Source organism: Ovis canadensis, chromosome 1 (assembly GCF_042477335.2).
Source record: "Ovis canadensis isolate MfBH-ARS-UI-01 breed Bighorn chromosome 1, ARS-UI_OviCan_v2, whole genome shotgun sequence".
In the NCBI taxonomy this organism is placed as follows: Eukaryota; Metazoa; Chordata; class Mammalia; order Artiodactyla; family Bovidae; genus Ovis; species Ovis canadensis.
The window spans coordinates 8,076,744-8,092,656 of record NC_091245.1 but is presented as its reverse complement, the minus strand read 5'-3'; the positions used below and the strand labels follow the sequence as shown (position 1 = coordinate 8,092,656).

General features: G+C 45.7%; 1 protein-coding gene across 2 annotated transcripts in view; it reads left to right on the top strand.

Annotated features, from left to right (window-relative positions):
- Positions 1–250: 250 nt before the first annotated feature.
- The window catches only part of LOC138437624 (UDP-glucuronosyltransferase 1A1-like), a 131,814-nt gene continuing 116,151 nt past the window's right edge, over positions 251–15,913 (top strand). The window contains exon 1 of one of the 2 annotated variants that reach the window (XM_069585288.1): positions 251–1,207. In XM_069585288.1, the coding sequence (XP_069441389.1) occupies positions 347–1,207 (861 nt within the window). In that variant the 5' untranslated portion in view covers positions 251–346. Of the gene's footprint in view, positions 1,208–12,238; positions 13,234–15,913 lie in introns of those variants that run through there. The other variant, XM_069585280.1, reaches the window with a different exon arrangement.

Here is a 15,913-nt window from a genome sequence, read left to right as displayed (position 1 = left end):
TGATTGAAATTTACTTTCCTTTTTACCTTTCTGAGTCATCAGATTCTAAAGGCATGGCTTAAGAATTCTGTTTCTGAAAGGGAATTGCAGGAGAATGCCGCTGCCCATGGCAAAGATCAAAAGCTCTCTCATCTGGAAAGCATACTACCACCTGTTTCAGCAAATGCTCCGCACTAGTTATCTTTCTTCTGAGTAAATCATTGACAATGAATGTCATTTTTTTTTTTAAATGAATGTCTAAATACACGCCCTCTCTTGAGACGGCTTTTATTCCTGAGCTTCTGCTGCTCACGCTACCTGAGCTTAGAATCCAGGCAGCTGGATCGGTCTGGGCTGCATTTATCTGATGGCTCCTGCAATGTTAATGGGCTTCTTTCCTGTGTGTGTGTGTCTGCTGCTGACACCAGGCTTCGCCAAGGCAGGCAAGCTGCTGGTGGTACCCATGGATGGGAGCCACTGGTTTACCATGCGTTCAGTGGTGGAGAAACTCTCTCAAAGAGGGCATGAGATTGTCCTAGTCATACCAGAGGTGAGTTGGCACCTGAGCAATTCATCCAATATTACGATAAAGACTTATCACACGGCTTACACTCTGGAGGATTTGAACGTCGCGTTCCGGAAATTCTCTGATTTTCAGTGGAAAGTTCGGCCACAGAGTCTACTTCCTATGTTAATAAGTTCAGAGAACACAATTTTTGATTACTTTTTTTCACGCTGTAAGAGCTTGTTTGAGGACAAGAAATTAGTAAAATACTTAGAAGAGAGTTCTTTTGATGCAGTGTTTCTAGACCCTTTTGATATGTGTGGTTTGATTATAGCCAAGTATCTCTCACTTCCATCTGTGATCTTCACCAGGGGAGTTTTCTGTCATTATTTTGAAGAAGGCACTCAGAGTCCCATGGCCCTTTCTTATGTTCCGAGAGCTTTTTTGGCATTCTCTGATGCCATGACTTTTGAGCAGAGAGTATGGAATCTTATCCGGCACATAGAGGAACGTTTATTTTGCCAATATTTTTACAAAAATGTTGAAGAAATTGCCTCTCAGATTCTCCAGACGCCTGTCACAACATCTGAGCTCTTCAGTCAAACATCAATTTGGTTGTTACGAAATGACTTTGTTTTGGACTATCCCAGACCAGTGATGCCCAACGTGGTCTTCATCGGTGGCATCAACTGTCAGAAGTTGAATCAAAAGCCACTGTCAGAGGTAAGTTACTTCTCCTTTAGCATATTGAAGATTAATGTGGCTTTGGACATTTAAGAAAAAGATGCCTTAGTAAACTGGTTTGTCATTTATATCCTTAGCATTTGTAATTTCTTTCTGGTTGAACAAAGTATTTTGTGCCAGTTCATTTAACTGTGTGTTATCAAATTTAAAAAGCTCCTTCTTTGCTAAGTATGTGTATATGATTGATGTGATTGTTTATAATTTCTAGGCTGCATTTTTGAATACTGTTTTTGAAAAAATATCCAGTAAGAAATGAAACTTCCCTTTTGTTGACCCAATGCTAGTCCCTATAGGAAAATGCTTTTAGAGGTTTTGTATGCATCTCTTCCAGTTTTTCTGAAATTATTTTATATAAGTGCATGTATCTTGAGTAACTTCTCACAGCCATTTATTAAAATACAATATACTATCAGACAGGACACATAATTCCTTACCTTCCTTTTTTCACTTGCCAATTGTATACATCTTCTCAGTCAGTATATATGCAAATGTGTCATTCTTTTTATTTTAAAAAATATTTATTTATTTTTTTGCTGCATCTGGTCTTAGCTGCAGCATGTGGTATTTTCGTTGCATCATGCAGGATCTTGAATTACCGCTCAAGGGCTCTCTATCTGTGGCTCGCAGGCTAAGCAGTTGCGGCATGCTGGCTTAGTTCCTCTGTTGTGTGTGGGATCTTAGTTCCCAAACCGGGGGTGGAACACTCATCCCCTGCATTGAAAGGCAGATTCTTCACTGGACCACCAGGGAAATCCCTGTCACACTCTTTTAAATAGTCGCAGAAAATTCTTTACTTTGAATGCATTGTAGTTTATTCAGCTAACCAATACTGGTAGATATTGCTGGTTTTCCCCACTTTTTCTTTTATAAGCAAGACTGTATTCAGTTCAGCTCAGTTCAGTCGCTCAGTTGTGTCCAACTCTTTGCGACCCCATGAATCTCAGCATGCCGTTAAACATCCTTAATTCTTTACCTGTATATATTTCTGACTTCTTGCCCTTATCTCTGTAAGCTAGAGTCTTTGTTTTCTTGCCTGGGCAGCTTGTGGGATCTTAGTTTCCTGACTAGGGCCCTGGGCAGTAAAAACTCTGTGTCCTAACAACTGGACAGCCAAGGACTTCCTTCTTTGATTATTTATAACTCTTTAAAAATGTAACAACCATTCTTAGTTCATGGGCCATACAAAATCAGGCCACTCAGATTTTTCAGTATCTGTTGAAGTGGGGAACAAGATTGCTGGGCTCCCCAGGGTGAAGTCAGAGGTGAGACAAGTGAGGAAGAAGGGGGTAGTCTAGCAGGATAATGTGAGTTTTAAATATGTTATAATGCTCTCTTCACCCCGAAAACAACACTGCATCACTTGTTGATAAGAAATATATTAGAGTAAGTAGATGCTACTGGTACAAGGCAAGGTTACTCAAGAGTAGTAATCCATTTAAATTTAAAACATTAGGGAGATAACCTGAGTCCTTCTGGTCAGCTATGGGCCCAAACTGCAGGACTCTGAGAGGCTGGGCTTTTCCCCTTTGCCCAGTTTCTGTGGCAATCCCAGGCACCACCCAGCACCATCTGCACCCTCTATCTGAGGGTGGGGTACTGCACCATCCTGAAACCTTGCCCAGTCCATTGTGGTTTATAGGTCACCCAGAGGGATGTAGAGATATGTAAAGCCATATGGATTTTGTATCTACCTATTGGTTACAGATAGAGAACTATAAAACATGTTGAACCATATATGGCTTTATATTGTTTGGTTACATATATCTATACTGGGTTGGCCAAAAGTTCATATGGGTTTTTCTGTAAAGTCTTTTTCTAAAAAACTCAAAATGAACTTTTTGGCCAACTCAATATAGCTATAAAATAAATGGTTTTCTATATCTATTAAGGGATTACATGTATTTGAAAGGTTTCACATATCTGAAAGGCAATATATAGATATTTTAAAATTTATATATTGTAAATTTATTTACATTTATATAAATTATATATAATATAGTACATATAAAATTAAAAACATATATATTTGTAAGTACAAATATAAAGTAAGCATAATTATCAGAGAGAATTCTGACCTCGAAGAAGACCCTTTAACCAAGATCCTTGGATATAGCATAACTACAAAAGCAAATTTTCATGAAAAAACTTATGGACATCATGTGTTTTTCCTGTGCACTTTAAAATGATTAAGATGGTGAATTTTTTAAAGTGGAAAAAAATGTCTTTTAACAGCGGATTGGTTTGAATCAGGATACAAACATGTTTCCCACATTGGAGCATTTCTTCTAACTATCTGTAACTGCCTCCTCCCTTTTAGCAATTGCTTGTTGTAGTAACTGGATCAGTGTCCTGTAGAATGTTTCACGTTCTGGTTTGTCCGATGGCTGTCTTGTGGTTGTGATTAACTCGTTCCTGTAAACCGGAATTTAGCGTAGGTTTGATTGATCCAGGTTCCTCTTTGGACAAGCACATCTGTAGCATCCGTAGCACTGTGTGGTTGGTACTGCATCACTGCAGATGGCAGTCTGTATCTGACTGTTCTACGCTGAGTGATTTTGACTTTGGTCTGAATGCAGAGTCATGCTCTCCCGTGTCTGCTGTGGCTTTCCAAGGTCCTGAGGGAACTTGGACCAGGTGACAAGTAGGCCTGAAGTTGGACAAGTTTTCACCTCCAATCTTCTGGCTCAAAATTGCAGACCCAGGACATCCTTGGTGCAACTGACAAAGCTCTGTGTCTTCTAGTCCCTGCCCGCCCCACCTGCCATATCCTTCTCCTCTTTTATGTTCCAACCCCACTGCCTGCTTCCAGTCTTTCACACCGTTCTACTTTGGGGCCCTCATACCTGCTGTTCCTCTCTCTGGAATCCTCTTTCTCCCATTCAAAGCCAAGCTAAATTCTTATCCTTTTTTTGATTGGTTTCAATGATGTTTTTTGGGGGAAACTTTCCATGATCCCCATGTAAGGTCATACACTCTAGTTATAGGCTCTCATGGGGCCTGATATCACCCTTAAAAAATTGGTAATCCAACGGCAATTAATGAGTTCTCTGGCAATCTTGTGTAGCGTCTCTTACACCTCCCTGTCCTGTAAGCTCCAGGCAGGAACCACATTTGCCTTTCCTGTTGCTATATCTCTAGCATCTGGTCTGGTACTGGGAGCAAATTTGCTGGTTGAATGCAAACACAGTTGCCGTAGAAGGATGTGTGAAAATGTCCCAGAAAGTTATGTTAAGAGGAAGAAAGGCACTGTTTCATGTCAGCCTGAGGCTTTTGCCACTCCCATTACGAGTACATCGAGCCTTAAAGGACAGGATAAGTGAAAATGCTTGCCTATATCCTAGGTTTCAGTCAAACTGCTTTTCGAAAATGGAAATCTATGGACTTCCCTGGTGGTCCAGTGGTTAAGACTCTGAGTTTCCAATGCAAGGGCACAGGTGATCCCTGGTCCAGGCACTAAGATTCCGTATGCTGTTCAGCATAGCAAAAAAAAAAAAAAAACGCTAAAAAAATTCACATGTAGAAACTCCAGTACTTTGGCCACCTCATGCGAAGAGTTGACTCATTGGAAAAGACTTTGATGCTGGGAGGGATTGGGGGCAGGAGGAGAAGGGGACGACCGAGGATGAGATGGCTGGATGGCATCACAGACTCGATGGACGCGAGTCTGAGTGAACTCCGGGAGTTGGTGATGGACAAGGGAGGCCTGGCGTGCTGCGATTCATGGGGTCGCAATGAGTCGGACATGACGGAGAGACTGAACTGAACTGACTCTCCCAGGCCTCTCAGTGTTAGGAAAGGGGGCGGAGGAGACTAGTCACGGTCAAGGGTTACGTGACAAGTGAGAGCTCGCCAGTGGCTGAGAGAACTTTCAGGAACAAGAGGGTCTTCTATGTGGCCTCAAGTAGTTTTCTTTATGCTGTGTTGACCCCTAAGCTCTACCTTAGAGACCCTTGGCCTTCGTAGATGTTTTGGTACATGAAACAGCCTGGCATTTAGAGTTGCTCTGATGGGGTGAGTGGCACCAAGGAACTAGATCCTATGTCTGATCTGAAATAAAGGAATATCCTGAAGACTTAAGGCAAGTGCAGAAGCTGTGAACAGGAGTCGGGAGGCAGCACTCTGCTTGGGAAGGGCCAGGGGCTCTCAGCAGAAGGCTGAGTGGTTGTTGGACTCAGTGTGGATCTTCAGGAGCACAAGAACCTCAGCTGAGGTCAGCTGATAGATATGTAGGCGTGACTCAAGATGTCACTCACGATCCCTCTGGATACTTCTGTTCCCGAGTCCAAGCTCACCCTGCTCACTGCATGATAGGCCAGTGAATCCGAGAGATGAGGTGTTGAGGCGAGGAAGAGGCTTTATTTGGAAAGCCAGCCAGCTGAGAAGATGGCAGACTAGCGCCTCAAAATAACCATCTTATCAGGGTCTGGATGCTAGTTTCTCTTACAGATTAGAGATGGGGGAAAGGCAAGGAGGCAAAGCAAAAAGACCATTAATCTTGCAAACATCTCCTAGAATGGCAAGCATCAGGCAGGGGATGTGTTCATTTCCCGCTTCCTGCCATCCACAGGTGGACAGGGTTCTGAACAAAGGCACTTTAGCTTGACAGTCAGGCAGGGGGGCAGGATACTCTGAGGCAAGCTATGAAGTATGGTTATAGTAACAAAAGCAATGAAAAGCAAGTCCAAGAAACAGTTCCAACACGCAGTCAGGACTGACTTCTTCCCTGCTACACTTTCTCCTTTACTGTCTCCTGCCTCCCCCTTCCCCACAGTGCCCTGTTTCTTCCTATCTCTATTACACCCATCTTCTCTACCTCCGTCCCACCCATGTTTTCTTATATCACTTTCTCATCATGAATCCTGCCATACAGCGGGCAATGAGAAAGGGCATCCCAGTGTCTGACTCAGACATGGTGCTTTCAGTAAAGAGAGGCAGTGAAGCTTTGCCCAGAGGTACAGAGAACAAGAGTTGGGAACATAGAGGATGTGGTCGGAGAGCCCAGGTTCCCCTGGCCCTCTCTCACTACCATCTCTGTAGCTATAAACCAGTGTTCTTCCCTGCCCTCTGGGTAATGAAGAGCTGCTGCTGACTATGTGTTGCACCTGTTCAGTAAGTTGGGGTTCCCAGGTGGTGCTAGCTTGAAAGAACCCGCCTGCCAATGCAGGAGACATAAGAGACATGGGTTCGATCTCTGGGTTGGGAAGATCCAATGGAGGAGGAAATGGCAACCCACTCCAGTACTCTTGCCTGGGGAATTCATGGACAGAGGAGCCTGTGGGCTACAGTCCATAAGGTCGCAAAGAGTCAGATACAATGGAATCGACTTAGCACACACATACATGGATAAAATAGCACCAGCACACAGAACTCTCTTCCAGATCAAGTATGACAATGCGTGTAGAGTACCTAGTGTGCAGCGAAGACTTGGTGACAGCTGTAACCCCAAACTGGGAGATGCTAGGTATTTCCCAGGAAAATGATTTCCAACTGTCACAATTTTTGAAACATGATCAGATGCCGATGTTCTCCTCTTGTTGGGAACCACCTATGAATTATTTAACCCTCATGGCTCTCTAATCTCACAGTGGACATGACATTTGTTGGCTTTTTGGTACTACAGAATAACGTGCAGTTGGCCCTTCTTTTGTTATCATAAAAGATCCTTCATTGAACAGATATCTATTGAAAGTCTTCTATGTGCCTGGTTAAGAGCTGGGGATGTGGCACCAACAAATGAACATGACTGCCTGATGGAAGTTGCCATCCAATGGGGGGCAGGTATTGACCAGTTACAAATGATGAAAAGCTCGTGAAGAGCAGAGGGTACAAAGAGAACTGGCACTGGGGATCTTGCCGGATGAGTGACCTTAAGAAGAGGTGGGGAGAGACTGTGCCAAGCCGTGCAGCCCAAACCCAGATATCACGAGGCATCTCACGCTGAAACCCAGGCACGCTCTTTCCCCTTCACCCATGTCTTTGAGGTCTCCTTACTCTAGCAAATGCAGGAAGTGGAAGTCCAATTTCCTGTCCCTTCCAAGTAGTCCTCTGTCATGGCTGCTGAGTGACCTGTGCCCCCTCCCCCTCCTCATTACTGCTGGCTCCTGGGGCCACCACCCACATTGATGCCACACACACTCCCCCATCCCCACCCCGGAAGTCACAGACAAGGTCCCTATGGTAAGATGCCCACCAGAGACATCAGGCTGAGCAAACCATATTTTCCAGGACTGGCCTATCCATGGGTGATTCAGACTTGACCCTTTGGGACCTGTGCCAAGACCTGGACCCAGAGCACTCTGACTTCAGAGGTCCCCATCCCACAGCCTAGCAAATGGATTAAATTGCCCCTGTATCCCACACCACATATTCTGTCAATGTCACTTGATGAGCTGAAACACAGTGGACCAACTGACCTGAGGTTATATTTGTATAGCTTTTTATTGATTTGATTTTGCTCTTTTTAGATTCTGGATTTAGTAAATGTCTTTTTCAGGCCTCAAACACTTGGCAGGACCTTTAAAATCTTGTAGATCCAACTCCTCTTTATCATAAGCTGCAGGTAATTCAAGGGTCAACCTTTCTAATCATCTTCCTTCTATCATGACATCACCACCTCCACATACACAGAGACCTTTTCACCTCCCCTCTAGTCAAAATGCCAGGTTCCCTCCACTTAGTTTTAGGGACATCTCAGCTTCCACCCCAGGATCTGCCCCCTTCTCCCTGTAGATGCTGTATTGTGCTATGCTTAGACGCTCAGGTGTGTCCAATATTTGCCCCCTATGGACTGTAGCCCACTGTGGATACATGCCCTAATCTCAGTGGTTGGGTCTTCAGGAGACCCCGAGAAAAGGCTGACTTTCCACCTTGACACTCAGTGATGCCCCAGGACACAGAGAGTCCCACAGCACTACCCAGAGCAGACCTGACCCTCCAGGGTGGCTCACCCATCTCCCCTGCTGTGACTGGCAGACACTCTAGATTCTTCTCCCTGTTGTCTTGTTCGTACACACGCATATGCATACACACACATCATTCTTATTAATAGAAACCATCTTCTACACACTCCCTTCTTAGTTTGCAAGTTTATCTCTCTGGTGACATTTTACAAAGTGGTGTTAGTTTCTTCCTTTCATCTCCTGTCTCCTTGTATGACCCTTTGGGCCTGCTGAGAATAAGAACATGCCCCATAGCCAAGCCTTCCATCCAGCAACTCAGAGACCAGAGCAGAGCTCTGCTAGGAAGGGCCCAGAGTGGTCCTCGAAGGGTGGGGACTAGGCCGAGGAGCCTGAGGTTTGCAGAGCATCTCCACACACTTTCTTTAGTCTTCCTGCCTCTAGAAGCACTGTTCTTGCTTTAGAAAGGTTGACCCTTGAATTACCTTGAACCTGCGGGGGTCCTGCCTGCCCTGGAGGGTGGACTCTCACCTATTCTGCTCCCCTTGGGACCATCAGGGTCTCCGTGCCACCTTGATGGACACACACCAGGATTCCCTCCTTTCCTGACTCTGATCACTGTGAGTGGGAAACCCTGCTGGCACTCTTCTCCCTGGGATGTTGCAATGAATTTGCGATTTGGCTGGGTTCCTGGGACCCGCGTTGTGCTTGCAACAGCCCCTTCCATGCCGTTTCTCGGGCTTCTTCTCTTTTCCTGAGTCTCAACATGCTTCCTGAGCCCACGGGGCTAGGTTAGAACAGGCCCTTGCGTGCCAGTTCAGCTGTGCGTGACTAGTCCTGGGCGAGTCTGTTAGAGTTCTGCTAGGAACCACCTCTCGCTTGGAAAGCCTGCCTCCCACACCCGTCATCTCCTGGACTCCCTCTACTTGGCAGTAAATCAGGCAGCGCTAACGTGAAACTCGAGAGCCAGGTCACAGCCTGGGACTGATGGTAGGGAGGGCTGGAAGTCACTCCCCGGCTTTCTGACTCATACTCCAGAGCCCTCACCATGTGCTAGCTCCCACGGGGACTCGCACGCATGCAGCAGAACACCTAAAGAACAGCGACTCTTGGGAGAGGAAGCTGCTCAGTGACACTATAATCTGTAATCACGTAAATCTGTAAACTGTCACTTACAAAAAAAAAGAAAAAGTGTCACTCTTCTAATCCTCTAAACCTATAATCTGTCACTTGCAAAAAAAAATTAAAATAGTGTCCCTCTTCTGTTTTTTTATTCGTTTGTTTTGGGAAATGGAGCTATTTTTCTTTAATATGCTGTTTGTCCTAACCCAGAATGGACTTATTCTTATTATCTTAAATCAGTTAATGAGGAGCTTTTGTTTACAGTGATTTTAATTTCTAAAACAGATCATTTTGTTGTTGTTGTTCAGTCGTCAAGTCCTCTCCAACTATTTCAGACCCCATGGACTGTGACAAGACAGGCTCCTCTGTCCTCCACTGACTCCTGGAGTTTGTTCAGATTTGTGTTTATTGAGTTGGTAATACTAACTAATAGATCACTTGGGTAGACATAACCCCCACGGGGTTTCCCAGATGGCACAGTGGTAGAGAATCTGCCTGCCAGTGTAGGAGATGTTTATTCGATTCCTGGGTCGGGAAGATCCCCTGGAGAAGAAAATGGCACCCCACTCCTGTATTCTTACCTGGGAAATTCCATGGATAGAGCAGCCTGGTGGACTACATACAGTCCATGAGGTCACAAAAGATTTGGATAGAGCTTAGCAACTAAATGACAACAACAACAATGTCTTTATGAAAAGGGTAAGTCATCAGAGGCTAGAAGGGAACCTGGAGCAGACCATTCCTGAAAGCCTCCAGAAGAAATCCACCTGGCCCATGCCTTGATCTCAGGCATTCAGTCTCCAGAACCCTGGTAGTAAATTTCTGCAGTTTAGACCACCCACTGTGCAGTCTTTGCTTCAGGGGCCCTCATTAGTGGGAAACTCCCTAAGCCAATGGGAAATTGTTTTCTAAGCCAAGAAAGTATTCTGTGGTGTCTGGGGTCCAACGCTAGAGACACATTTTTGTTTCAAATGCTGGCTGGTTGAGTCACCATCAAACCCCGTCACCTGCTGCCTTCCCCTTGTTTTATATTTCTACATTCTCTCCTTTTTCACATTTTCCCACTGTCTCTCCTGCCTCTTTTATTCCTCCTATCCTCTTTCCATTCTCAGTAAGCAACTTGGAACTTTCACTCTTTGAGATTTTATCTTAAAATTAGTTAATTATTAGGCTGCCTTGGGTCTTAGTTACAGCGTGCAGGATCTTTGTTGCACACACTCTCTAGTTGTGGCACGCAGGCTGAGTTTCTCTATGGCATGCCATCTGGACAAACCTAGACAGCATATTAAAAAGCAGAGACATCACTTTGCCGATAAAGATCCATCTAGCCAAAGTTGTGGTTTTCCTAGTAGTCATGTATAGATGTAAGAGTTGGGCCATAAAGAAGGCTGAGCACCAAAGAATGGAAGCTTTTGAATTATGGTGCTGGAGAAGACTCTTGAGAGTTCCTTGGACTGCAAGGAGACCAAACCAGTCAATCCTAAAGAAAATCAGTCCTGAATATTCACTGGAAGGACTGATGCTGAAGCTGAAGCTCCAGTACTTTGGCCCCTTAATGGAAAGAGCCAACTCATTGGAAAAGACCCTGATGCAGGGAAAGATTGAAGGCAGAAGAAGAGGGCAGGAGAGGATGAGATGGTTGGATGGCATCACTGACTCAATGGACATGAATTTTAGCAAGCTCTGGGAGATAGTAGAGGACAGAGGAGCCTGATGTGCTACAGTCCGTGAAGTCGCAAAGTGTAGGACAAAACTTAGTGACTGAGCAGCAATAACAACAAAGTTATTTGGGATCCTAGTTCCCCGGCCAGGGCTTAGGCCCGCATCCCTGCATTGCCAGGCAGACTTCCAACCCCTGGACCACTAGGGAAGTCCCCCTTGAGACAATTTGAGGATTTGCTTTTGCCCAGCAGAGGGCTTCTCGGTTAATCCACACAGAACCCAGCTGCCTGATCAGAGCCAGAGGAAGCCCCTCTGAGGGACGTGCCCTGGTGCTCACACTCTCGGATTAGCAGATTAACTCGCTAATTCTAGATGGAACCCTCTGTGGGAGATGCGGTAATTCAGGTGCAGAGCAGTGGGTTGTGCTGCTGGGGTCAGGGGTGGGTGAGGAAGGGGAGGTTACAGACTTTAGAATTTCTGTTCTTAACCACAGTCAGAGTGGGCATTGTGGTCTTCGAGCACATATCTGTTGGGATTATTTTTTAAAATAATTTTATTTGTTTAATTTTGGCTGTGCTGCTGTCTTTGCTGTGGCGGGGCTTTTTATCTCTAGTTGTGGCAAGTGGGGGCTACTCTCCAGTGTTCCGCCAGCTTCTCATCTTGGAGGTTTCTCTTGTTGCAGAGTGTGTGCTCTGAAGGCTTCAGTAGTTGTGGGACATGGGATCTTCCCGGGCCAGGGATCAAACCCCGGTCTCCTGCACTGGCAGGTGGACACTTGATTCTGGAGCCACTGGGGAAGCCCCCTGTTGGGATTCCTTTTGTCTTCTGGTATAACAGAGAGCCCCCAGGCACAGTGGTGAGACCAGGAGAAGTGGGGTAGGAGGAAGGTCAGACTCCTCTCTGCCAGGGTAGCTTTCTTCATCCTCCTTTGAATCTAGCCGTCGCTGTGGTAACCAGGTAACCAGGATTTGGAGTGACCAGCTCTGCTGTGTTGTTGTTCAGAGGCCTGAACTTGCATCTGTTCACCTTGCATTCGGGAATGAGAAAAGTTGACAAGTGGGGAAGCTCTGAGAGTTTTTTGTCCATGGACATGGTCACAGGTGCTGCAGAATCCCGGGTGGGAACTGCTCAGGATGGAGGGCTGAAGCCAGTCCCCGGGACCCTCTGAGATGTCCCCCAGTGGAACTGGGACAGACCCATTGTTGGGGATGCAGAGAGAAACAAAAATAAATCGAGAGGCTCAGGTGAATGCCGGTAAGGGGCCTGGTTGTTGCAAGTTAGCCATGTGCTTGAAAGTGGTTAAACATTAATTTAGATTCCTTCATGTAATAGGGCAGTTCAGGGCAAGGAGAGGTAGGCTGGGTCTGTGAAGGGCAGGGATTCATTGAGGGATAAAAAAAGAAATTCTCCCCGAGCTTGGCCATTTGGAGCCTGTAAATTATTCTTGTTGCTATCTGCCCATCCTCCTCCAGCATGGCTTGCCTTCTTCGCAGAGTTTCTGTGGCAGTTTTCTTCTTAGCACTTTGGGGCTTCGCCCTGGGGGACAGGCTGCTGGTGGTCCCTCAGGATGGAAGCCACTGGCTCAGCATGAAGGACATCACTGAACGTCTCAGCGAGAAAGGGCATGAGATCGTGGTGGTGGTGCCCAAAGTCAACCTGCTCCTCCAAGAGTCCAAGCACTACACAAGGAGAATCCACCCAGTGCCCTACAACCAGGAGGAGCTGGAAGACCGTTACCGTTCCTTCGGGAAACACCACTTTTCTCCACGCTGGCTGGTGACTGCCCCTATGGTGGAGTATAGGACCAACATGATCGTCATCAACATGTACTTTCTCAACTGCCAGAGTCTCCTGAGGCACTCGGACACCCTGCGCTTCCTCCGGGAGAGCAAGTTCGATGCCCTGTTCACAGACCCGGCCTTACCTTGCGGGGTGATCCTGGCCGAGTACCTGAACCTGCCCTCTGTGTATCTCTTCAGGGGCTTTCCCTGTGCCCTGGAGAACACGTTCACCAGGACTCCAAGCCCTTTGTCCTACGTCCCCAGGTACTACACTCAGTTTTCAGACAAGATGACCTTCCTCCAAAGGGTGGCCAACTTCCTGGTGAGTTACCTGGAGAACATTTTGCTCTATGCGCTGTATTCCAAGTACGAAGACCTGGCGGAGGAAGTCCTTGGGAGACAGGTGCACTTGCCGGCCTTGTATCAGAAGGCCTCCATTTGGCTGCTAAGATACGACTTTGTGTTCGAGTATCCCAGACCAGTGATGCCCAACATGGTCTTCATCGGAGGGTCCAGCTGCAAGAAACAAGGCATCCTGCCTCGGGTGAGTGGCTGGCTTTCTTTCTGGTGGCCCTGTCTTCCTGGGCAGATGTGGTTCTTTCCTGTTCTGTCTTCCCTTGAGCATGTGGCTCCGGGGAGGGCTGCCTGAGGAGGAGAGGACAGGCTGAGGTTCTGAATGACGCTGTGGCCTGGAAGGAACACAGAGGTGGTGCATGGCAACAGCAGGAGATAGCTTGAGTGAGGTTATCTGGGGGCACTCACAGAATCCTTGAATGAGCCTGAGAAGTTTCCAGTCCAAATCCTCTGCTTGTCTATTGAGGAAACAGGTGAAGCTGGACCAAGGACGCAGAGCTAAGAGGCTTGTTTGTTGCTATTGTTGTTTAGTTGGTAAGTCGTGTCTGACTCTTTGCCACGGCGTGGTCTGTAACCTGCCAGGCTCCTCTGTCCATGCTGGCCCAGGTCCGAATACCTCCTCCCTGTGGCTGAGTCCCTTTGCTGTCCACCTGAAACTGCCACAACATTGTTAATCGGCTATACTGCAATTTAAAATAAAAAGTAAAAGAAAAAAAAGTACATTCTCCCATCTCTGTGCACTGCCTTTTCCCTGGACCCTAAACCAGGAGTCAACACAGGATAGCTAGTGGACAGAATCTGCCCATAGCTAAGAATGGTTTTACATTTTTTTTTTTGAAGGGCTGTTATAAACCACAAGAAAGAGTGTGTGACAGCAATGTGTGGGGTGTGCTGAGCCTGCATATTTACTATCTGACTCTTTACAGAAAAGGTGTGCTGACCTAGGCAAGTATCCCTAGTGCCCTCTTGACGTGTGTGGAAGAGGGCCTAGAGCTACTTTGGAGAATAAAAACTTGTGAGTTTCGTGAGATTGTTTGGTACTTTGAAAAACTTATTCACACTGGAACTCTCTTTTAAAAAGATTTTTTTTTTCCCTTAGAAAGAAACCCTGAAATAAATCCCAAAGGCCCTCACCACCCTTCTTGAACATTTGCTGATTACTCTAACACGCTGGACAGTTGGCAGCAGCTGTGGGAACAGGGCAGGGGCTGATGAGCTTAACCAGACTGGTTTCAGGAAGCACAGAGCATGAACTAGAAATTCTGGGTTCTGAGAAATTTTAATCGACATTAATAAGCAAAAATGTACGAAGAAACATTTGGCATAAGAAGGGAAGAAAATAACGTTTTTGTTACCTTGAGACCTATCATTTTATTTTTGGAAAAAAAAAAAAGAGTTGTAGTTAGTCATATTGAAAACCAGATTATAGTGGCTGTACTGTCTGAGCCCCATGAATCTTTACCTGGTGCTTGACTTACATTTATGTGTGAATTGCAATCCCATTTAACAATAGAGAACATTCTGTACTACAATACGTAATTATCAACTTACATTTGTAAATTACTGGGGTTCAGTTCAGTTCAGGTCAGTTCAGTCACTTAGTCTTGTCCGACTCTTTGGGACCCCATGGACTGCAGCACTCCAGGTCTCCCTGTCCATCACCAACTCCCGGAGTTTACTCAACTCATGTCCATTGAGTGGGTAATGCCATCCAACCATCTCATCGTTTGTTATCCCCTTCTCCTGCCTTCAATCTTTCCCAGAATCAGTTATTGAATCAGGTGGCCAGAGTATTGGAATTTCAGCTTCAGCATCAGTGAAGCTGATTTATTCACCTTCCATGAATGAATCTATTCATTCACCTTCCATGAATGAATCCATTCAGTCACCTTCCATGAATGACCCATTCATTCATTCACCTTCCAATGAATATTCAGGACTGATCTCCTTTAGGATGGACTGGTTGGATCTCCTTGGAGACCAAGAGACTCTCAAGAGTCTTCTTTAACACCACAGCTCAAAAGCATCAATTCTTCGGCGCTCAGCTTTCTTTATAGTTCAACTCTCAAATCCATACATGACCACTGGAAAAACCATAGTTTTGACTAGACGGACTTTTGTTGGCAAAGTAGTGTCTCTGCTTTTTAATAAACTGTCTAGGTTGGTCATAACTTTTCTTCCAAGGAGCAAGCGTCTTTTCATTTCATGGCTGCACTCACCATCTGCAATGATTTTGGAGCCAAAAAAAGTAAAGCTTGTCACTGTTTCCCCATTTATTTGCCATGAAGTGATGGGACCAGATGCCATGATCTTAGTTTTCTGAATGTTGAGCTTTAAGCCAACTTTTTCACTCTCCTCTTTCACTTTTATCAAGAGGCTCTTTAGTTCTTTGCTTTCTGCCATAAGGGTGGTGTCATCTGCATATCTGAGGTTATTGATATGTTTCCCAGCAAACTTGATTCCAGCTTGTGCTTCATCCAGCCCAGCATTTCTCATGATGTACTCTGCTGCTGCTACTGCTAAGTCACTTCAGTCGTGTCCGACTCTGTATGACCCCATAGACGGCAGCCCACCAGGCTCCCCCGTCCCTGGGATTCTCCAGGCAAGAACACTGGAGTGGGTTGCCATTTCCTTCTAACTGTTGCTTCCTGATCTGCATACAGGTTTCTCAAGAGGCAGGTCAGATGGCCTGGTATTCCCATTTCCTTCAGAATTTTCCACAGTTTGTTGTGGTCCACACAGTCAAAGATGTGAAGATAGGCTCGATAAAGGACAGAAATGGTATGGACCTAACAGAAGCAGAAGATATTAAGAAGAGGTGGCAAGAATACACAGAAGAACTGTACAAAAAAGATCTTCATGACCCAGAT